This window comes from Tenrec ecaudatus, chromosome 12 (assembly GCF_050624435.1).
Source record: "Tenrec ecaudatus isolate mTenEca1 chromosome 12, mTenEca1.hap1, whole genome shotgun sequence".
Lineage (NCBI taxonomy): Eukaryota > Metazoa > Chordata > Mammalia > Afrosoricida > Tenrecidae > Tenrec > Tenrec ecaudatus.
The window spans coordinates 100,797,481-100,820,952 of NC_134541.1; the positions used below are offsets into that span (position 1 = coordinate 100,797,481).

The 23,472-nt window shown below is 47.0% G+C and overlaps 1 protein-coding gene across 2 annotated transcripts in view; it reads left to right on the top strand.

The window, feature by feature from the left end:
* Window positions 1-23,472, top strand: part of ZC3H7A (zinc finger CCCH-type containing 7A) — a 48,681-nt gene that overhangs the window by 23,915 nt on the left and 1,294 nt on the right. For both annotated transcript variants that reach the window (XM_075564280.1, XM_075564281.1), the window contains exons 8-22: window positions 569-602; window positions 1,096-1,379; window positions 4,573-4,777; window positions 5,993-6,057; window positions 6,553-6,739; window positions 7,567-7,728; window positions 8,952-9,148; window positions 9,982-10,082; window positions 10,509-10,690; window positions 12,002-12,078; window positions 12,749-12,882; window positions 13,243-13,348; window positions 15,848-15,956; window positions 20,049-20,182; window positions 21,920-22,083. In XM_075564280.1, coding sequence (XP_075420395.1) covers window positions 569-602; window positions 1,096-1,379; window positions 4,573-4,777; window positions 5,993-6,057; window positions 6,553-6,739; window positions 7,567-7,728; window positions 8,952-9,148; window positions 9,982-10,082; window positions 10,509-10,690; window positions 12,002-12,078; window positions 12,749-12,882; window positions 13,243-13,348; window positions 15,848-15,956; window positions 20,049-20,182; window positions 21,920-22,083 — 2,141 coding nt within the window. The remainder of the gene's footprint in view (window positions 1-568; window positions 603-1,095; window positions 1,380-4,572; window positions 4,778-5,992; window positions 6,058-6,552; window positions 6,740-7,566; window positions 7,729-8,951; window positions 9,149-9,981; window positions 10,083-10,508; window positions 10,691-12,001; window positions 12,079-12,748; window positions 12,883-13,242; window positions 13,349-15,847; window positions 15,957-20,048; window positions 20,183-21,919; window positions 22,084-23,472) is intronic.

Sequence of the window (23,472 nt, forward strand, 5' to 3'; positions counted from 1 at the left end):
CACCAGGGCAGCTCTACCCTGTCCTGTAGGGTCACTGAGTCAGCATCGACTCGATGGCAGTGCGTTTGTTTTGGCTTTTCTCCTTTTAAAGCCTTGCCTAGCTGTCCCCTGAGTCTTGTGCATTTTATAAGATGCTGGTAGAGAGAAGTATCACAGTAGTTGATAGGATGCTTTGAGACAGCCAGCAAGCATTCGGGGGCTCATTGAGACATCCAAAGCTCAGAGCTGGTTGCTGTTGTGCTGACAGTAGCCTCTTGAAGTGCTCTGTGCTTCTGGCTGTGATCAGTGCGGGTTGGTAATAGAGCAGACCTCAGACACGGGGTCTTGGAAGGTCTCTCTTGGGACTGGTGTGCCTCTGAGTGTCTTTTGAGCAATGCTGGTCCACAGGTGGTTGTACTGCCAGATAGGGACCTCGGACCCCCAGAACCACGGACCGTTCTTACTTAGGTCCTCATTGGAGGGGAGTTGGTTTTCTGTGAAAAGCCTGCGTTGTTCTCTTGAGTGAGTTATGTGGCCTGTAGTTTGAAGCCTGAACCTACTCTGATCCACTCTTTGGTTTACTTTCTAGGTTTCGAACTGTTCTTTGGAAGATATTGAGCCAGGTACGTCTTTACCTGTCATCAATCACATCACAACCCACAAAGCGACCAAGTTAGGGCATCGATGCACTGCAGCCTCCTTGAATAAGATCTCTGTGTGGCTTTTCAACATTAAAGCACAAATAATTTTGCAGAGGGTTTTGTGCTTCGGGCATCCCCCTGACCTATTGTCCCCCTGACTGATTGCAGTAAGGAATCTCGGAACACCCACGACAGCCTGCCCACTATCTGAGAGCTGAGCCTAACAGGGTGCAGGCATTTTAAGAAAGGAGGGGTTGACACAAATGAACATCCCTATTCCTGGATAATGCGAGTTATTTTTGCCATTGCTCTTAGTACTTTGGTTGTAATTGGTTTGACAGTCGGGTCTGTTTATTTTATGTTTTGGTTTCATATTTTTGCCTCGACCTTCACTTTCTCTGTCATGATTGGCTGCTAGCACTAACATACTACCAGACTTACGTAATGAGCAAGTGCCTTTCCTTCCATATTGCAGACTTACCGGCTCCGAGGCAAGAAACCGTGCCAGCTGTTTCTTTACCCGCACCCAGTGTTCCTCATGACGTTGGGAGTGACCTGGCCTCCAGTCCCATCATGCCTTTGGCGTCTCTTTTGCCATTGCAAGTGGAAGAGAGCTCTCTGCCATCCGCTGTGCTGGCCAATGGAGGGAAGGTCCCTTTTACCTTGCCTGAGGCTTTTTTGGATGATGGTGACATGGTCCTTGGCGACGAAATAGATGACCTGCTTGACTCAGCACCAGAAACAAACGAGAGTGTTATGGTAATTCCCGTTCCACCGTTCCTTCTCAAACCAGGCCTTCCGCCATCCCTAGATTCTGACCTACAGAGAAGCCCTGCAGAGTGGAGGCGAACTGCCCCGTAGCGTTTCCGAGGCTGCCCCCTTGCTGGAAGCACACTGTCACATCCTTCTCTGGAGGGCGCTGACGGGGTCAGATGGCCTAGCTTTCGGTGTGTCACCAGGGCTCCAGTGCAGTGAAACAGAGGGATGGGAGGGACAGAGGAAGCCCTCACTGAGGTGGGTTTGTGCAGCAGCTGCAGCAATGGGCTCAAGAACACACACTGTTGTGAGATGGCACGGGACCACACTCGAGGTGCTGTGTGGTAGAACTTCATGGGTTTCTTCTCTTGGGAAGGCATGAGCTATTTTTTTTTTAATGGAAGCTAATGAACCTCTGAAACTATTGCCTGGAATAGTATTTAAGCCTTAAACCAAAACTGTCCCCTAGGATCTTAAAACCAAATAATTATTTGGCTTCACAGTAACTCCTCGCCACCCCTCAGACCTGGAACCAAACTGACCTTGTGGCTTAGCTTTCAGACCAACAGGCAGCTAAGGAGGCACAGTATCACCAGTGAATTGTGTGCGCCTTGGAACATGCCGCCCTCCCAGTCTGGGAGAGCAACGTTCGCCTGGTGACAAAACTCTGATTGGGGAAGGGACAGGAAAGAAGGGGCGTAGAAGTAGCAGGGCAGCAGTACTGCAGTCCCAGAGTGGGGGTTGCATCCGGGCCACAATCCAAGATGTGTCTGAACTGCAGCATGGAAAACCATTTCCTCCGTGAAATGTTCATTCGGGTCACAGTACAAAGTTGAGAAACACGAAACAGGATGGTTGTCAGGGGCATCGTGCCTGCCCTTCGCCGTGTTTGCTCAGTCCGTGTGCTGGAGAGCTAATGCAGGATGCTGAGCTGTACGAAGAACGTGGCCTTGGGCTGGAGGGAAGCGTCACCGTGCAAATGACACGGCCTTGCTTGCTGAAAGTTCATGCTGATGAAGGTGCAGACTACTGCTTCCATTATGGATTACAACTCAATGTAGAGAACACAGATTCTCCCAAATGGACTCGTAAGCAACATTGTGATGAAAAGATGGGACTTAGCACAAATTCATCTTACTCGGCTCCACAATCCAGAGTCAAATGACATTACGTTGGGCAAATTTGCTTCAAAATATCTCGTGTTTTAAAGAGCAAAGATGTCATTTTGAGTAGTAAGGTGCACCAGACCCAAGTCATGGTGTTTTCAATTGCTTCATATGTATGTGAAAAGTTAACAGTTTATTAGGAAGACTAGAGAAGAATTGATACATTTAAGTTACAATGTTGGTGAAGACTATTGACCTGACTGCCAGACAACCAAACAAATTTGTCTTGGAAGAAGTTAACAGCATACTCCTTAGATAGGACATCATCCTTAGCAAAGGGCGTGGAAGGAGAGGAAGACCTTTAATGAGAGGGTTCGATAACAGCGGCTCAAACAGCAATGGTGGGGAGGCTGCACCGGACCAGCCAGTGAAACATGTTATCAGTGCCATTGAATTGAACACGGAGAAGTTACTGAGTTGTCTATGCTCAAAACCAAAACCAAAGGAAATTATTGCAACAAAAAAAGCAGATAGGCCTGGGTTTGGTCAAAACATCTGTGACAAACACTGTTTGGAAATTCTTCACGTGTGCAATTTTCTAGTGTGGGCTGTGCTTATATTGCCCTGAATTTGCTAGTGAACAGCTCTGTGATCTTGGGCAAGTTTCTCACTTCTCACGACCCCAGCTTCCTCCTGTGTAGAATCACGACTGCCCTAGGACACACCGAGGGAGCAGGAAGGGGTACATACGGTGTAACACAGTGTAAAGCTCGTCGTGTACTACGACTGTGACTTGGACAGGACGGGACCTGGTTAGAATTCTAGTCTGCGTGAGATTTTATGTTCATGTCTCCAGAGAGGTGACCCACACTTTGAAAGGCGCCTCCTCGCCCCATCATACCCACCCCTCCTTCATAATTGGTGGCAGAGTGGATTGCATGTTGGGCTGTTAGGTGGGCAATTTGAACCCTCCAGCCATTCTGCAGGAGAAAAATGAGGCTTTCTGCTCCCATAAAGTTTTATCATCTTGATAAACTATGGGCAGTTCTGTACTGTCCTATAGGGTCACTATGAGTTGGCATCAACTCAAAACTGAGTGACTGAGAATTCTTAGGAACCTATGGTCTGCAGATGGTGGGATCACAAAGTTAGGTGGTTGAAATCTGAATATAGCATTTGGATCAAGGATTGTGCGTGTGAACAAATGTTGAAATGGCATATATACATATATGCGCACACAGTTGTGAGGATGGCGCAGGACCGGGCAAGTGTTTCTGTTCATAGGGTCGTGTAGATCGGGGCCCACTCAATGGCATCACCCCCAACAACATACAGACTTTACACCCTCACAAGCCAAAGGCATCAATCATCCCTTGGTCCATTTTAAGAACGGGGCTTCATCTCTTCCTGAGTTAATTTCCTTTTCTTTAAATTGTGGTGAAAATATACAAAAGTACACACATTTTCCGTGTATTGATGACCATCTTCACATTGGGTATGTACCAACCTCACATACCACCTTCTCTGTAAACTGCCTGAGTTGCGTTTGATTGCAGCTTTGGGATGTACTACAACTCCCTAATGCAAGACATTTAAAAAACGACTGTGGTGTGTTTGCTGCGAAGAGTTTACATAGGACTTTAGTGTCCCCTCCAGCACTTTCCGCCCTCACGTTCCAGTGACCCTGGACATTGGCACTTCTCTGGTGGGGGCTTCATCTCATCTAATTTCCCTGACCCCTTCCATTTGCACTTCTGTTGTCAAGTAACTGTTGACCCTGCAGTGGTCTCCTAGAGTTGATTTTAAAAAAGGAATAGCACTTAGGGGTGATACTTTTGATTTTTGGAGCCAATCTATTAGGGTGACTTTGGGAGTTTGTACCACTTTAAAGTTTGACAAATATCTCAGGGCCATGGTCTTGGGAAGCCCTATAGGCTCAATCAGTGAGTCTTGCTTGTTTAGGAATTTGGGGTTCCCTCCGTTGGTTCTCTTTGTGGATCCATTTATGGGGGCCCTTGTAATGATTGGTTTGAAGCTGCTTGCCTGCCGTTGGCAGATCTACAGCAAATGTCGCTCCTCTGTTTCTCCAGCCATCGGCACTCGTCAGAGGACCCCTCCCTGTGGCCGGCGCTGTGTCTCCAAGCATATTTTCAGCATCTCTGTTGGGAACCTTGCACATGGGTGCAAGGATTGCACCTCCACCCTCCTTCTCCGAATTGTATCCCCCTCTGACTTCATCCTTAGAAGATTTCTGTTCTTCTTTGAGTTCATTTTCAATGAGCGAGTCTAAACGAGGTGAGCATTGTGCTAGAACTGTAAATGGTTGCATTGTGGAACTGAAAAAAATGTGTACCTGACAATCTTGCCTTGGATTCTGGGTAGTAGGTGCTAAAATTGCTTCCCATGTTGCTGACATTCTGAAGGCTGAGCCTTTGCCTCACCTTCCCCGGGATAGAAACCATGCCGTCCAGAGAAGCAGGAGGCAAAGACCAGAGTAGGGATGTTCGCAGACCCATTTCTGTGAAAGAGTGTTTGACAAGCTGGGTGTCTCTTGAATTTTAAAGTACCCTCCAAGAAAAGTAGATCCCAAAGGGTCTTCAAGACAGGCTATCCTTTGGAAACCCGGACCAGCAAGCAGTTGAGTCAGTCTAGCGGAGTGAGCATGGAGTGACAGTCACTGTTTGGGAAGCCTCCACTGAGCTTGCAGATTGTGCCGGTGCCTTTCTCTTCTAAGGGCTTGCAGGCTCGACCCTCTGACACCCTCAGGATGAGTGTATACTTTTGAAAAATAGGGGACTTTGAAATCTCTTTGGGAAAGTGGAATGAAAAGGTAGTGGGATTTTTTTAACGAGCTTTTTGAAGCCCCTCACGTTTTCTTCTGAGGCTCTGGTGCCTGATTAAACGGACCCAGTCTAAGTGATTGATTGAAAACATTAATATTCTGGGAGGCAAATGAGGGGGGAAATGATAGAGTGGTGGACTGAAAAAATGGTTTAATGTCCTGACTGAGACCCTGCTCCATTATTTTTGAGAGAGGCTCTTTGCCCGTTTTGAATGTGAATGAATAGTTCCTTGTCTTTTCAACTGGGAGAAAGATGAGGCTTTCCGCTCCCGTGAAGAGAGTTACAGTGTCAGAAACCCACAAGGGTGGTTCTACCCTGTCCTAAGGGTCACTGTGAGTCTGCATCAGGTCCATGGCCATGAGTGTGGTTTTTGGCTGTCCTTTTAACCAGCCCCTTTGAGGGGCTTGCCTTGGCTTATTTCTCTGGAAATGGATTTTGGATTGAAATCTTTTTGCCTGGGGGTTGTTTATGCCTTTGGATATTTAGAGAAAAGGCAAAACCTCCCCTAACTGTCTCAGGGTGTGTTAGTGACAAGCTAGCTCCTGGAGTTGGGATGGGGGAGCACTGTGGGAAATCGCCTGCCCAGTAAGCTGCTGAACCCTGATGTTCTGACTGAATGTGGAGAATGGAAACGTTTGATTGAAGTTTGTTTTTTTTTTTATTTTAGATCTGCCCACCTCAACTTCTAGAGAGGGAACACCGCTTAACAACAGTAATTCTTCCCTTTTACTTGTAAGTGCCACTTCCTTTTTGTAAATACCTCACTTAAATGGAAACAGGTTTCTGACTTAAGTAAGCTGACTTATTGGAGCACAGCTGACCGGTCCCCTTAAATTTGGTGTGTGCTGTGGGAAATCGTATGAAAGACTCACCGGGGACATCCAGTCGGAAATTCCTGGTGTTTAAGACTGGATCTGCCATGGCCCATGAATTGCTCCCCACAGCCCTGAGAGGGTTTTAGGCAGCAGCTATCGAATCAGGGCTTGTAACTGGGCTGCTGAAGCTGAACGATCGCCTGCTACCGTGAGCAACACATGGAGGTTCCGGAAGCCCACCCAGAGTCCTGACAAGAGGCCTTGCTTAACGTCGAGGAGCATTGAAGATGGGATGGTACTGGCCTTAGTCTGTGGAAAGTGTCGTAATTTTTGGATGAGTTCTGTTTCCTGCTGTAGCGGCAGTACAATATGTGTTGGCTGTGTTTTGTTTTATTTCTCATTCCTCTTGCAGATGAATGGACCAGGTAGTTTGTTTGCTCCTGAGAGTTTCCTGGGAATTTCAAGTCAGTCTAGAAATGACTTTGGAAACTTTTTTGGATGTGCAGTTACTAAGCCGTCTGCATCAGTGATACCGAGACATCCCCTTGAAGGAACCCATGAATTGAGACAAGCTTGCCAGATCTGTTTTACAAAAACAGGTCAGGAGCAAACAAAGGCGCAGATAGTGTGTTAACTTCATGAATGACCTGGAAGTTCTTCTGAATTTGTAAATACACGTGAAAAACGCCAGCCTCGGGCGACTCTTCCGCCCCTATTTTGTTGGGTTCTTCTTCCCAGCAAGCGGCTTTGCTCAATTGTGGGGTATTTGGAAGCTACTAGGACGAGTCTCTGCTCTTACTTGCTATCATTTTACTCATAGCTTTGTCTGTCACTGATTATCTACCTGAGTTTGAAAGCTGATGCCATTCTGTGGCTCTGAGAATGTGTGAAATTATTTGATAATTTCCCAGTAGATCTAAAAGTACCATATATATATATATATATATATATATTTAAGCATTATATATGTGTGTATACAATGCTTATGAGGTATATATACATAATAGATGAGAAGCTTATGAAAATTAAAACATTTTTTTCTGTTAGCTTATTTTCATAACTAAATCAAGTGGTCTGATCACCATTTTTCTGAATCAGAACCAGCTTCCTTTTCTTTCTTAATTTTGTATTGACCAGGGTTTTTACATTTGTAAGCCATGAGAATTCTGCTCTCATAATTGTCCTAGTTGTTAACTAAATGTACCCTTTGGGAGGTCTGGTGTGGATTTGAACTTTTTGTTCTCTGACAACACTAGGGAAACAGCAAGCATGTCTTGGAGCAGCTCGCTCACATTGTGAAAATAAGATGCTGGTGGGAATTTAGTAGTTAATGTACATATGCGTGTGCCTCTGTCTACTTGTAAATGTACCTATAAAATGAAAACCATTTTTGCATATGAGCAAATCCTCTTTACATCTTTTTCAGGCCCTAAGTTAATGGATTTCGCTTACAATGGTAATATAGATCATAAATGTAAGAAAGATATTTTAATTGGTAGGATAAAGAACGCTGAAGATAAATCATGGAAAAAAATACGTCCACGACCAACAAAAACAAATTATGAGGGACCATATTATATATGTAAAGGTATTTACTTCATTTACTTCATAGCACACATTACATAGTGATGAATGATCTACCTTTGTTCTGTGTGCACAATTAACTGTTACTTAAAATGTTTAGACAGTTAGAAGTAAGCTCCTCGGATTGAGAGACGTGTCTGCTTTATATCATCTTTGCTATTCTTTTTAAGGTCTTGTGCAGTTGGGGTTGTTTATGTAAGCAGGGCTTTCCCAGGTTTAAAAAAATTTTTTTTAATAAATCATTTTATTGGGGCTCATACAACTCCTATCACAATCCATACATCCATCAATTGAGTAAAGCACCCTTATACAGTCATTGCCCTCATCATTTTCAAAATTTGCCTTCCACTTGGGTTCCTGGAATCAGCTCATTTTCCTTTTTTCCCTCCCCGCTTACCCCTCCCTCACGAACCCTTAATAATTTATAAATGATTATTTTATCTTATCTTACACTGCCCGGCGTCTCCCTTCACCCACTTTCCTGTTGCCCATCCCCCAGAGAGGAGGTTAAATTTTTCTTGGTCCCTCCGAAAGATTGGTTTCGCAGGTTTTAAGCAGCAAGCTGTCTCTAACTTGAAGTTCTCCAACTCAGTTTAAACAGAGTGATTACAAACTCAGCTATGACTTTGAAACTGCTCCTGTTTCAGCGCTTTGGAGAGATCACGGTATTTTAATTTTTGTCAAAAATGAGGTGTGCTTCCCTCTAATTGATCTTCAAAACAATTATTTTTATTTTGTTCTTGATAATACACACAGCAAGTGCCCCCTGGGCCTACAATGCCTGTGTGTATGATCAGCGACCACTGGAGCAGGGCAACCATCCCTACCCTCCCTCCTGAGCCCTTCCTTCCCTCGTCTGATCCGTTGTCCGTTTGATCCACATAAAGATCTTAAAAGAGCACAGTGCTCGAGGCAGGCTTTTTTCCTTCCTAGTTAAGCTAAATGATTTTTTGTTTGAAGAAGACTTCCAGGGCTATTTTTGGTGTAAGGTTTAAAGATGAACTCACTCAGGGCAGTAGTCTCAGAAAGTCGTGTAGACTCCATAGGTTCAGAAAGTCTTGGTTTTATGAACATCGAAAGAGTCGATATGCAGTGTATCGGTTAAAGCTATTTGTGTGAATTGTAAGAAAGTTCACAAATTCCCTAAACATGTTTATTATCTATTGACTTTGAAACAACATTTGCCTACATTTTAAAGGCCTTCTGATTCCCAGTCTTTCTATCTAGACGTTGCTGCTGAGGAAGAATGTAGATATGCAGGCCACTGCACGTTTGCTTATTGTCAAGAAGAGATTGATGTCTGGACGCTGGAGCGCAAAGGGGCCTTCAGCCGAGAGGCTTTCTTTGGTGGCAATGGGACGATAAACCTGACAGTGTTCAGACTTCTGCAAGAGCACCGTGGAGAATTCATGTTCCTTTGTGAGGTATTTTCCCCAAGATCGTTTCTGACTTGTAAGGATGTGCATCTGAAGTACTTAGTCCTGGCGTGGAGCATGGCAAACGCTCAAATGTTCACTCAGTAGGTGGTGGCTACGAGGATCGCCAGATAAGCAGCCGTGGTGGCACAATGGTTAAGCACGTGGCTGCCAGCTGGAAGGTTGGCATTTCCACCCTGCTGGCCGCTCTGGGCGGAGAAGGTGAGGCTGTCTGCTTCAGAAAGGATGACAGCCTGGGACAGCCTTGGGGCAGTTGTGCTCTGTCCTGTGGAGTCTCTGAGTCAGAGTCCTCTCCAGACACTCACCAACAACATTATTGCCATTGGAATAATATCCGGACTTCATTTTGAATATCAATGAGTGTAAAATATGTAATGATAATGAAACTAAAAGGAACATTATTCTGGGTACAACATGGATATATATATATTTTTTTCTTTTATTTATTTTTATTAGTCATTTTATTGGGGGGCTCTTACAAATCTTGTAACAATCTATCATTCAGTTGTATTAAGCACACTTGCACATATGTTACCATCAACATTTTCAAAATGTATTCTTTCTACTGGAGCCCTTGGTATCAGCTTCTCTTTTTTCCTCTCCCTCTCCCACCCTCCCATCCTCATGAATCCTTGGTCGATTAGATATTATGTTTGTTGTTTCGTGTCTTCCACTGTCCGTTGTCCCCCTTCGCCCACATTTCTGTTATCCGCCCCCTGCGGGTGCACTGTCTGTCCAACCTTGTGAGGCCCCCCCTGTCCCCCCACATTGAGACTTTGTATGATGTTTTTGTGATGATCCCTCTTCTCTGTCTATTTCAGAAATGTTTTGATCATAAGCCTAGAATAATAAGTAAAAGAAATAAAGATAATTCTACTTCCTGTTCGCATCCAGTTACAAAGCATGAATTTGAAGACAATAAGTATGTTGGCAGTTTCTAATTTTTATAGTGAGAAAATAAACCTTTTTTAGATAAGTAAAATTGGCGAAGCACCTACCCCCAACATTCTTTTGTTCTTCTTGTGTGGAAGGACAGCTTAAAAATGTCTCTAGATTTAACTGGAATAAGAAATCAATGATTGCAGTGATTACTTAACATGGAAGAGAATTATTAACTCAAAAATGTTATTTTATAGCTTGCTAGGATGGGGGCTTACATATTGTGCAGCTTAAAGGGGATTAAATGATCTCCCACTGCATCTTCAGTTACCTCAGCAGCTGCATCCTTTTTGATAAATGTTTCAGTCGTATTCTCAGTCTAGAATCTGACTTTCTCGTTTCCTGCCTTTTTAAAATTTGTAAGCCTACAGGAGAACCGTGTTACTTTTCCTTCTTGTCCCCGTCTTAGGTGCCTTGTCCACATTTTGCGAGAGACCACAGTCAAATACTGTAAAATCCGTGCTTTTCATGGTCAATGTCAGCTTGATCTGTGTCGACACGAAGTCCGATATGGCTGCTTAAGGGAAGATGAGTGCTTTTATGCACACAGCCTGGTGGAGCTGAAGGTCTGGACGATGCAGAGTGAAACCGGTAGGCGTGTGCGAGGCCATGTCTGCTCAGGAGCACCCCAGGGTGCATGCACATAATTCAGAGCCCACCGCAAGCAACAGCACTGCTGCTGTTCTCTGGCTGTACGCTTGACTCCCTGTGATAGAGTAGAGCAGTCCCACGGGGTTCCCTGAGCTGCGCTTGTCAGGGCTCCCCTGTGGAGCTGAGGGTGGACTCAGGCTGTCAACCTTTCAGAGCCTCCAGGGCTCTTTCACACTGTGTGGCCTCCTGCCATGGAGTTGATGCTGACTCATCGGGACCCTTAGGTCCAAGCAGAGCTGCCCCTCAGAGTTTCTGAGCCTACCCATCTTTAGGGGAGCAAACAGCCTCATATTTTCCCCAAGGAGCAAGCTGGTAGATTTGAATCATTAAGCTTGCAGCAAACAGCTCACCACCCAACTCACGATACCACTGCACCTTAAAACTCCCACTACCACCGAGTCGATTCATTGCAAAGCAACCCCATAGTGCAGAGGAGAATTGGGTTCTGAGGTTGTAAAACGATTAGAGCCGTCTCACCTTTCTCCCGTAGAGTTACTGGTGGGCTTGAACCACTTACCCTGCTACTCAACACCCAGTGCTTATCCCAAGAAGAGACCACATTCACTGCCATTGCATTGATGCCAACTCATATACACCCTATAGGACTGCCCCTTGTGAGTTTCTGACACTGTAACTCTACAGGAGTAGAAAGCCTCTTCTTTCTCCTGAGGAGTGGCTGGTGGATTCAAACTACGGACCTTGGGAATTGCAACCCAACTTGTAACCACTATGCCACTGGGCTCCTCTAATGTGCCACAAGGGCTGGCTCCCTTTAAACTGTGCAGTCACTTCATTTTCAGTGTAGGCTCATGCCATTAATTATGAGTCCCATGTCATGTGTGCTGTATGGATTTCTGGGGAAGAAAGATCGCTCAGAAGGCGTAGCGAGGTGTACTTACTAATACTCTCTTGAAAAAAAGCAGTGTGATCTTCCTTCGATCCTTCATTCAAAGGAGCCCCTGGTGACATAGTGGGTTATGCATTGGGCTACTAACCGCAAGGTCAGTGATTCAAAACCACCAGCCACTGTTGGAGAAAGATGAAGTTTTCTATTTTTGTAAAGAATTACGGTTTTGGAAACCCACAGGGGCAGTTCTGCCCTGTTCTCTAGAGTCTGTATGAGTCAGAATCAGCCCGATGGCAGAGAGTGTTTGGTTTCTTGATCTTCATTCATCCTTGGCGATGGCTTAGAAGGACCAGGAGCTTCATGATCTGTACTGTCCATCTAAAGGAAGCCTTTGCCTCTCCCAGGTATCTCACACGAGGCTATTGCTCAAGAATCAAAACGATATTGGCAAAACTTGGAAGCCACCGTGCCAGGGCCTCAGGTATTCTTTCTTGTGTGCTTCTTGCATTTGGGCTCTTTCTAGAACTGCCTAATGGAGACTGGTTGTAGGCGGGTCAGTTAATGCTCAGCACCTAGTTAATGTCTTAACATTTAATGAATCCACTTCTGTGTGAAAAGAAAAGATTCTGCATTTTGATTGCTTGTTTTATTAAAAATATAATCCTTAACCTTCCCACAATTCTTGGCAAGAATGGAGGCTCCTGTTTGTACCCAGCCTAAATGGGCAAAATAACTGGGGGAGTGGGGATTTGGAGTGCGTTGGGGTAAGGGAGGTTGGTTGCATTTTGGTTTTGTGTCATTTTGCTTCCTGGCTGTCAGCATGCTTATGCAGCACCGTTCTCCTGAATGCCTAGTCAGTACTTCCCTAGTTGACTGTCATTTCCCCTGTGCTGGGGTACCCGGAAGCTGCTTTTCCCCTAGTCTCTGGCACTTGGGGACCAGTTGGAATTTCAGTTATCACAGAGTATAGTCAAATCAGCCAGCCAGAGGAATACTGGGAGATTTTTTTGTGTTATTGTGAAGAAACAAAGGGAATGAGGGAAGGAAGGGAAAAAATAGTAGCTCCAAAAACAAAACATGGGATTCATTATTTTATTCTCAGAAATCTAGTTTGCTATTAAAAATTAAAACTTCCCTTTTGATTGTTTAAGGTGTTTGGCAATGATATAATGCCTGGACCTCTTCACATGAAGATAAAGTTTGTATGTGGCCATTGTCTGCGGAATGGCCAAGTCATCGAGCCGGACAAAAACAGGAAATACTGTAGTGCAAAAGCAAGACACTCGTAAGTAATCCGAGTGGCAGGCCTGTTCGGAGCTAGAAAGGCAGGCGTGGAGGAACAGCAGAGAGCGCGCACAGCATGAGAGCTGGCGAAACTAGACACAGAGCGATGCGATTTGATAGCTAGGGATTCCACTGGGTTCTTTCTTGTCTGTGATTGGTCCTTTAGTTAGGATTCCTCGGGATTGAGTATAAATAGCAGCAGGGATTGTAGTGATCACAGAACCTGAGGCACCTCCCTTAGAAGGGTGAGAGAAATAGTCTTGGCTCCTTCAGGTCGGAGTTTGGTCCCCTGTCCTCTATTATGCCTTCTGCTGGTGTGTATGTGTGTGTGTGCGTGTGTTCTGAACTCCGTTTTCCTTAGGTGGACCAAAGACCGGCGTGCCATGAGAGTGATGTCTTTTGAACGTAAGAAGTGGATGAACATCCGTCCTCTCCCCACAAAGAAACAAATGCCGTTACAGTTTGATGTACATACGTAACTTTAAGCCACTTTATTTTTCTTTTCTAATGAAGTGTTTTGGGTCATTAGAATGCAGTAGTGATTCACAGTACGACGCGGGCCTTTTAAGTAGCACTCACAGTCACCGGGACATTTCCTGGTTCCACTCTGGTTTCCCCCTTCCTATGCGGCTGTGGTTGATCTCCTTGACAGGAGTTCTCTGAGTTAGCTGGGGATGTTAACTTCATAGATAAAGGATTCCACACAAAGTTATGAGTGTCGTTGAACTTGCTTTCCTGATGACTCTCGTTAGAGAGGGACTGAAAGAGAAGTTGATTTCAGTCCGTTTTGAATCCTCACTTTGAGATGGAGCCTGACTGAGGCGGTCGGTGGCATGAATGTCGTTGAGTTTGTTTCCATTTACACTGTTTCTTTCGCTGAACCCCCGTGGAGAGCAGCTCAAAGATGCCTGGGTGTGATGGGACCCTGTCAAAGTAACCCTAAAGAAGAGGCTCCCGTAGAACCCGCTAGAGCAGCGGTTCTCCACTTTCCTCACACCGCGGCCCTTTCATACAGTTCCTCATGGGGTGGTGACCCCCAACCATATGATTATTTTTCTTTGCTACTTCTTCACTGTCATTTTGCTACTGTTGTGAATCGGGCAACCCCTGTAAAAGGGTCATTCGACCCCCAAAGAGGTTGCGACCCACAGGGTGAGAACCGCTGCACTAGATGGAAACATCAGGCCAAGGGCACGGTCATACCATGGCCTGTTGCATCCGAGCACACTCCAGTGCATGGTCTTGCTGCCCACACCATTTGAACGGGCTCTGGATCGTCGCTCCTCATGAAAGAGCCTAGAGGTGGGTGAGTTATGGACAGGGACACCTGAGGCATCGGCAGGTTGTGAACTTGCTGCCATGCTGAAGGACATGGAGAGGACCCTCGGCCAGGGAAGCAGTGCAGATGGCTTGTCAGAGACGCCTCTCAGGGGAGCCACCATGCAAATTGATTATCTCAGGACTTGGTTGAAAGTAGAGCGACTGCAGTTCTAGTTTACCTGGCCCAGGTGGCTGGCAGTTCTTGACCCTTGGGCATGCTGTACAGCCGTGCAAAAACCAGCTGATTTCATTTTTTCCTTCCATAACAGATGTGCTAAGTAGTTCCTTTTCTAGAAGGAAAAGTACTGTGTGTGTGCAGAGAGAGATTGTGTGAGGTGGGCACTCAGGCATAGTGTGTCAGAAGGGTGGCAGTGCAGTGACTCCGCCTCAGTGTCTGAGTCTGTAAGTAGAAAGTATTCCACCAGAGAGAAGGTGACAGAGGGCGAGTCTCTGAACCCCAGCACCCGGCCCCCGCTCCTCTGCCTGTTCTCGTGACTGCCTCTCCAGAGCCCCAGGCAAAGGTTTCCCTGGCTGATTGATCCCTGACTGCGTGCTTTGCCAGTGCTTAGCAAGGGAAAGAGCCTAGCATCAAGTCCAGGGAGGGCTTACTCATGACTGAAGACTTTAAGGACAGTGGGAGGGCAAAGGTAGCTTTTAGGCTTTAGCAGAAACAAATGCTAAGCATTTTAGTCTGTGTAAGATAAGGACGATAACACCGAAGACACACCACCACGTAGCTATTGGAGATTGCGTTCCATCTCAAGAGAGTTGTGTTGTGGTATCTGCGGCTCCTGCGCTCCCAGAGACGACGGAGGCTGGCTTGGTTTTCAGGAATCTGCAGCCTGCTGGTCCCTGACTCCCTAGTTTCCTTCCCGTATCACTGGTTTTATTTTGCTTCGTGAAAATACAACAAACAGAATGAGAGATACTGGTTGGAATCTCTGTAACAGCCTGGTTAGTGTACTAATGATTTTCATATCTAGTGAGTTCTGAAAGGATCGTCGGTGGTGCATTAATTCAGCTACAAACCACAAGGTCTGTGGTTCAAACCCACCGGCTGCTCTTGAGGGGTGAGGAAAGACCAGATATCTACTCCCCTAAAAAATGACAGTGTAGGAAACCCAGGAGGCAGTCCTGCTCTGTTGAGTCAGACTGTTGTGAGTCGAGCCACTGGGTGGCACACACCAAGCGTGAGCTGTGGCGGCCGTCAGTGCCTTTGTGGGCCAGAGTCCAGGTCAGTCTAGGAGCCTTTCCCGACACCAGGTGTAGCATCGGCGCAGTGAGCTGCTCTCTGTGCTGCCTGCCCAGTGCCGACAGGAAGGGGTGTGCGTGGCCTCGCAGGGGAGGTTCCAGTGCAGGGGTGCTGAGGCAGCGGGTTCCCAGATGGTTTCTCCAGAGAGAATGTTCTGTGCTCCAATTCCATGCTTCACTCTCTTTTAAACATGTTATTTCTTTTGATAGCATTTGGTGATAGAAGAACTTAATATCTCATGGGCTTAGAGTTCATCTCTATGGAATCAAATGAATCTTAGAACTGTACTGTGAATTCTTAGCCTGACTAAAAATGATTATTCTGCCTAGATATAAAAATCAGTCCATTTTAATAAGGGTAGCCTGTCTTAAATGCTTTTTTTTTTTATATATAGCTGTGTAATCACGTGGCCTCTGGGAAAAAGTGTCAGTACATTGGGAACTGTTCCTTTGCCCACAGCCCCGAGGAACGAGAAGTGTGGACGTACATGAAAGAGAATGGAAGTGAGTCGATGTTCTGTCTCTTTGACATCTGTGCATCCTGGCGCCTCTGAAGGTTTTTTCCTCTGCAAACGAGGTCGCTGGCTTACCACAGACACACAGCACTTGGCGTTCTAGAATACCGGTGCCTGTCCCATCGGTAGCTCTGTAGGTGACACAGGTTTCCCTGACCTGGGCCTTCGCCTCGGTGGAGCAGAGTGGTGTCTCACGTGTGCTTGCTTTGGTCTGATCCGAGTGTGGGTACCATATATAATCGTGTATAAGCCAAGTTTTTTCAGCACAATTTTAATGCAGTTTTTGTGGTAAAATTAGGTGCTTCAGCTGATACTCGGATTGGCTTATATTCGAGTATGTTGGTGTGCATCGTGTGATGTAGCATGTGTTTCTAGAAAATGGGCTGGGTCGTGGTTCTTCTTTCCCTATTTAAGTCAGACCATACCCCCTGGTTTGAATAACCAAACCCAAATTGTCGTCGCGTTAACTCCAACTCAGAGTGACCCTATGGCACAGAGTCGAATTGTGCTATACGGCTCCCAAGGTGGAAATCCTTATGACAGCAGAGTGCCTCATCTTTCTCCTCAGAGAATCTGGTAACTTTGAACCACCGACCTTTCAGTTAGCAGCCAAGTGCTTAACTACTATGCCGCCAGCTCTCCCAGTAGTTGTGACTCATCAGACTCATCACCTCACTAAATTAATCTGACTCAGAGTAACGGGGTTCTTCAGAAAGCACCTCTTTTTAGGACAACCTCAGCTTGAAAGGGCCGAGAGATCTTGATGAGATTTCAGTCTTGTACTTTGGACCGTAAGTATGGGACTACCAGGGTCAGCGTGTTTTTATCTTAATGACACCGATGGACATGCTTCCAGCCAGCTCTCTCTGGACCACCAGCACCAGTTGGCTTTCAGAAAGGACCCCAGAAGGCCTTACTGAAGATGATGACCTTGCCTTGTTCCTGCAGTAGCTCCTACCACCTGCCTTGACGAAGAGGTTTCTCACTGATCATTAATCCTACTCGGATGATAATTGTCAGCCCCGCTTGGACAGGCCACAGAAGTCAAATTTCAGCCAGCTCCTTACCTCAGTGCTTCTCCATCAGGGACAATTTGGCAATGTCTGGAGTCCTGTCCCCGCGTGCCCCCTTTAATACAGGTCACCCCAACTTAATGTGTTTGAGTTACAATGACCCACTCTTAAAACTGGGGGGATTTGGGGGATGTTTGTGTTTTACAACTTAAGAATAATATGCTCAGCATATAATATTTCATGCATAATTGGCCGATGTGACTATTCTCAGATGTTCACTTGCAGATGGTCAGTGTAGGGACGTAGGTCAAAATTGACTTAGTGCGGAATCCATGAGAAAGGAGCCCAGTGTAAGTCGGGCACTACCTGTGATTATAATCTTGTTGAGAATAGACACAGAGGAACCTAAGCCAGCCAGTTCAATAGTCTACTTGTACAATTCCCAGACATGGATTGCAGTCTTCCCTTTGCACAACCATCCCCTCCTAATTGTACCATAAACTCACTGATAAGAGCCCATATAGACAGCTCTTAAAACTGCATCTCATTGAGCTAAACTGCTGTTTGGTTTTAAGATGGCTTCAGGGGATTGTTGGTTTAAGGTTTAGAAATTATCTCATTCCAGGTGCCTCCATGGCTCCAGAAAGGCTTAGGTCAATGAGAATTTGAAATTCTACTTTGCATTCTCCTCCTCTCTCCCCTTTTGATGGGGATTCTTCTGTGGACGCTTGGATCAAAGTGTTTAGTGATGGTAGCTGAGGACCATCCAAATCTCCTGGCCCCGTAGCGGAACGGACAGTTGTTCTCGGAGGCAATGGGCCACACCATCCGTAGGCTCCTCTTCCTGGATCACCGTGCTCTGGTGCTCCAGGGAAGTAAGTGGGTTACCAGTTAGTTTTAGGTCTTGAATGGCCCCTTACAAGCTTCTAAGGCCTTAGGCACTGCCCAAAGAACTTGGAGGTAGACCCGAAGCACTATCAGACCAATTCACCAGGTTGCCCCATAAAATAATGACCCCAAAACTCCAAACTAAATGACCAAATCCCAGGAGGTGTTGGGGTGGACCTAAGCAGCTCAGCCTCTGTGTTTTACTCAGCTTTCTTTTTGTAGCGGCCAGCACACCTGTCATATAGCTTTGCCAATTTGACTTGGAGACATTTTGATTGTCCTGAGTGGGTAGGGGCTGTGGGGTGTGTACCTACCTGGTAGTTGAGGCCAGGGATGCTGCAGGACACCCCCACAGCAGTGAATTCTGCCCCAAATGGCCTCAGACCGAGGAGGAAACACTCAGGGGTCAGCACTTGATGATCATGGGAAATACGGGTAGCTCTCAGATTGTGGATGAGTTCCATTCCTGCGCCTGTCTGTCTGTCTGTCCCAAGTTGAAACTGGGCATAAGTAGGAACCGTTAAATACTGTCTTATCTAATGTATATTAAGTGTTTGTTTTCATATACTAGGCTAAGTCAGAAAGTATTGCTACAGGCTCCAGTTCATACACACACGGGTTTTGTAGAAACAGAACGGGTCTAAACATGTCTCTGTGACCATTCGATGGCTGCAGACAAGCTTTCTCACTTGTCTTAACCTCCTTAGACTGCCTTCCCCCAAAGCAGGCCAATCAAAATAGTGGCTTCTAAAAGATCTGATCCAGATCAGAAGGCTGCCGCGATTGGGGATTCCCAAAGAGTCATCATAATAGATGTTTCCCAAGAACACAGGGCAATCAAGGCAGCTTATTAGGAAGAAAATTGGTTAGAGCAGCAGTTCTCAACCTGTGGGTTGTGACCCCTTTGGAGGTCAAATGACCCTTTCACAGGGGTCACCTGATTCATCACAATAGCAAAATTACAGTGATGAAGTAGCAAGGAGAATAATGTTATGGTTGGGGGATCAGCACCACATGAGGAACTGTTTGAAAGGGCTGCAGCCTTAGGAAGGTGGAGACCGGCTGTGTTAGAGAAAGGCCACACAAGCTGCCTAGCAGGTTTTCCCACCAAGACACTTTGCTCATTCTTAGAGGGTAGCATCAGCTGTCCCTAGAAAGTTTCACTGGGAAACCTCACACCATCTACCTTCCAGTCCTAATCTCACCCCTTCATGATATGAGTCCCTCTAGGATGAGCAGAGGAGCCCTGCTGCCTAGGGGTCAGCGGTTCTAAGCCACCAGCTGCTCCATAGGAGAAAGACGAGGCGCTCTCCTCCCGTAAAGCGTTACAGTCGTGGAAACCCACAGGGACAGTTCTACTCTATCCTATAAGGCCGCCGTGAATCAGAATCGACTCGATACCCAAACTGCTGTTTTGCACTAGTGCAAATTAAAGAGCACAGAATTCTTTGGGGAAGGTTGTTAGGTACTGGTGAGTTGGTTCTTTCTGTTCAGAAAGAAACACTGCCGTTGTGTCAATCCATCTTGTTGATGGTCCAGGAAACACTAAGGAAATACTTCCCTAGGGCCTAAAACATAGTAGCAATAATCATGTTTTGATGCATGTTACAAAGTATGCCCGTTTGTCATTACAAAGCATTGTGTGTACAGTGTTAATAGGCATAGTGCTGCTCCAGTGACAGTGTATTAGCGCTGGAATGACAGGTTGGACGGAAACTGGGGGCAGCCTGCATACTTGTTTTCACCACAGGAAGCCCCTGGCAGCCAGAGCCCAGCACCTGGTCTCCACTGGGTTAACTCGCGCCCATCACTGCAGTCCTCTCGGGAGCCCCCGCCTGACTGACGGGAGCTGACCAGAGCGCATTGGTGTGGTTCCTGTCTTGCTAAGTAGGCCGTGGAGAGCATGTCAGCTCTTAGTGCCCCAAAGCGGCGTTCCTAGCCCGGGGAGGCCCTGCGGCGATAAAGTGGCATTAGCTGGCAGGATTGCCTTCAAATCATCCTGAATGTGGTTTAATGGGAACATTGACCAGCTGCTTGAACGTAGACCAGGTCTCCATCCAACATCGCAGGCCTGAGTTCAGTTGTATTGTTTTTGAAGACTCCCCGCCAACAGATGCTGTGTATTTAAACAACGTGTCCTTGTTCCTGTTGAAAATGAAAAGTACTTCCTCTCTCTTCAGTACAAGACATGGAGCAGTTTTATGAACTTTGGCTGAAGAGTCAAAAGATGGAAAAAAATGATGACGCTGCCAGCCAGCCCAGCAAGGAGAATGGAAAACAAATTCACATGCCAACGGATTATGCAGATGTGACTGTAAGTACCCTGGCTGCCCGATGGGTGGAGCCCCCTTTCCCAGTCCCGCCCAGAGCCAGGCTCTCTGCTCCACTTCTGCCCTCTCCATCGGCTTCCTGCCACTCGTTGAGTCGTCATTCCACAGAGCCCTTCCTCGACCCTGCCCTACTAGAACCCAAGAGCACAGGGGGTTGGTTAGTTTTCAAAACAGGAATGCCCTTCCCTACAGTCTGGAGACCAGACGTCCAAACCAGGGTACTTCTTGTCTGAGTGATTGTTTGATTCCTTGGTGTGTAGACAACCTTACTTGTGTCCTCCTGTTTGCGCGCGTGTGTGTGTGTGCATGTCTAAATTTGATCTGCTCTTAAAATCACACAAAAGTGAACTCCCTCCTACTGGGGCTGTCACTGATCTCACACAGCTAAGAAAATCCTTTTTCCAAACAGGGTCTCATTCACGGACACAAGACTTAAGATGCCGAGACCCACTTTAGGGACACCAATTTCCACCCCTAGTGATTCTGTTTCTGACAGGATTTTGCAGCCAGAGCATTGCAAATCCAAGTTCTGATTCCACTCTTGACTAGGCTCTGACCCTGGGCCGATTGTCAGACGTCCCTGGCAGGACTGCTGAGACAGGGAAGCATGAGGCATGTACAGCACAGACCCAGTGCCAGAGGGGCAGGCCACACTGTCAGGGAGCTCCGGCCATCCCTCCCGCCACCTCCGTTTTCCCGCCCCCAGCCCCACCCCCACCCCCACCCTTCTGTGGCGATATTCACTCCGCTGTGGTCTCTTAGGGTTTTGCTTTTCTCTTAAAAACTTCAAACTGTCAACGGGGTGATGTAACGGATTTCTGGAGCCCACTACACAAGGCTGGTTTTGCTTCTGGAAAAGTAATAGACTGTTACAGATTACGTTGAAGTCTCAGGTGTCCCCCTTCCCAGAAGAAATCGGACCCCTAGTGTATTTTTCCAGGCCCTGTTTACAGTTTGTCCTTGAACAGTCTGTGGTTTGGCACGCGTGGTAAAGTTTCTGTAAGTGTAGGCTTTGTCCATTTCGTGCCTCTTGTTTTCTTGAATCTGCGGATCCAAGCCTATCGCCCCACCGTCTTGCTCTGTGCCCCTCAGTATTGCCCAGCCTCTCACCACTGCCCTGGCTGCCCTCCCAGGCTGCCTCCCTGTGTCCTGAGTGCCAGCCCAGGAGACATCCTGGGCATTTACTCAGCGACTCCAGGCTGCACCAAGAGTGTGCCCCTGTGCCGAGCCACGCTCTCAGGAGCGAGGTCTCCAGGAAGCTTCCTGTTGTCCAGTGTTGCCCCCTGACTCTTACTCAGGCTCGGTGGGCCTATGTCTGTTGTGGCTCTTGGCTCCCACCATCTCGGGATTTCTTCCATGCAGGGGTGGCCCCAGGGACAGCGTCTCACCAGCTCCTTTCCCTCCTGGTGCTGGGCACAGGTCCAGTGTGTGAGGTGAATGGAGGTGTGGCTGCTTGTCCCTGTGGAGCGGCATACCTGGCCTCTCCCAACAAACATCCTTGTTTGCACACCGGCTCCTGTCTATCCCCTCCTTGCTGGAACCTCCTGGACACCTGGCAGAGTTCCTTTCCCCCCCCCTAGCCCCGGGTCCTAGTCTGCAGGCCTCCCGGGTTGCTGTCCTTGCCTCACCTGGGCGGGCCTGCCCGCTGGGCTCCCTGAGGAGAGTCTGGAGGTGGTGTGCCCAGGGGCACCTGCTGATGGGTCTGTGTCTCGTGTGCCCAGGTGGACTTCCACTGCTGGATGTGCAGGAAGAACTGTAACAGCGAGAAGCAGTGGCAGGGCCACATCTCCTCTGAAAAGCACAAGGAGAAGGTTTTCCACACCGAAGACGACCAATACTGCTGGCAGCACCGCTTCCCCACCGGCTATTTCATTGTCTGCGATAGGTATGTTGGCCCTCACAGACCAGGCGTTCGCTCGCCAAGCTCTCCCAGTCGTGCCGGTGCTTCACACCCAAAGCGTGGCAGTTTGAGTCTAACCAGAGGGGCCTTGGAAGAAGGGCAAGCTTAGTGACCTGCTTCCCAAAAAATCAGTCCTGGAAAGCTCTGAGTCACAGTGAGTCAAACCAATTCTGCACAATTCTCCTCTGACCTTCAGACAGGCTGTATGTAGTCAGTTTACACATCACATAGATGGTGGTTTAATAAGAGCATTTTGCTTGAAGCAAACATTGTTTTATTAACTGGATGAAATGGAATCGTTTCAGTTCAAGATTTAAAGATTCTCTCTAGATGTGGATTCCTTCAGTGGATCCGGTGGGTCTGGTTTCCAGGTGAGGTTGACGTTCTGTTCCACACTCTTGTTCTTTTTGCTCAAGCTCTGGCTCTTGGGTCCTTGACCAAGCATCCAGTGACGTAGCTGGAGGCCACCCCTCTCTCCTCTCCTGGTAGGAGAGGCAGTAAGTCATTATGCAGGCGCTTACCCGCAGGGCGTTTCCGTCTCCAGTTTCTGGGTCTCCTGCTGCTGCAGGCGAATAGAGACCAGGGTCTCTTGATGGCTGCTCACGAGCTTGAGCACGAGGTTCTACTCATTGAACTGGGCATGGAGCAGAGGCTGGATCCAAGGTTAGGCTGGTTGACTGGATAGACCCACGAAGCCTTGACCCTGGGCCTTCCCACAGGGAGAACCACCGGGCCTCTCCCCATTATGTTGGGAATGTAGCATTTTTGGTTGTTGGTTTTTTTCCCCCATCAACCAATACTTTTTTGTTTTTAAATAATTTTTGGGGGTAAATTGGGTAGAGCTGTATATTTCAGATCAACTTTATATCCAGCCATTTAAACTAATAAAACACAAGCGCAGGCACGCACACACAGTCAATCAGAATTTTTCATTTGTGGTGGTTAAGGTGAAAATCACTTGAAGTCTTGGTTTATCCGTATTGTGTGGTAAGGCTCTAAAACTTTTCTAGGCTTAAGATTCTGCAGATCAAGAGCCTGGTGAATACCGAAACCAAAAGAACTAGATGGTGCTCGGCTGCTACTAAGCACTGAAAGACAGATCCTGATAGGAGGGGAGGAAAACTCAACAGAACGCAAATTCCTTAAAAGTCTTGACATACTGACCAGTTGAGACTGTAAGACTCCCGGAGACCATTGCCTGAAATAATCCTTAGACCTTGAACCCAAACTTCCCCCAAAGTCATCTTTTTGCAAAACCACATGTTGGTTTGTAAAGTAATTGTACCAGCTAGGACTGTGTTCCTTGTAAAAACCTCAGTATGAGACCACGTGGTCAGTGACTGCTCATGGTAAAGATGGAAGGCAGTGGCGTAA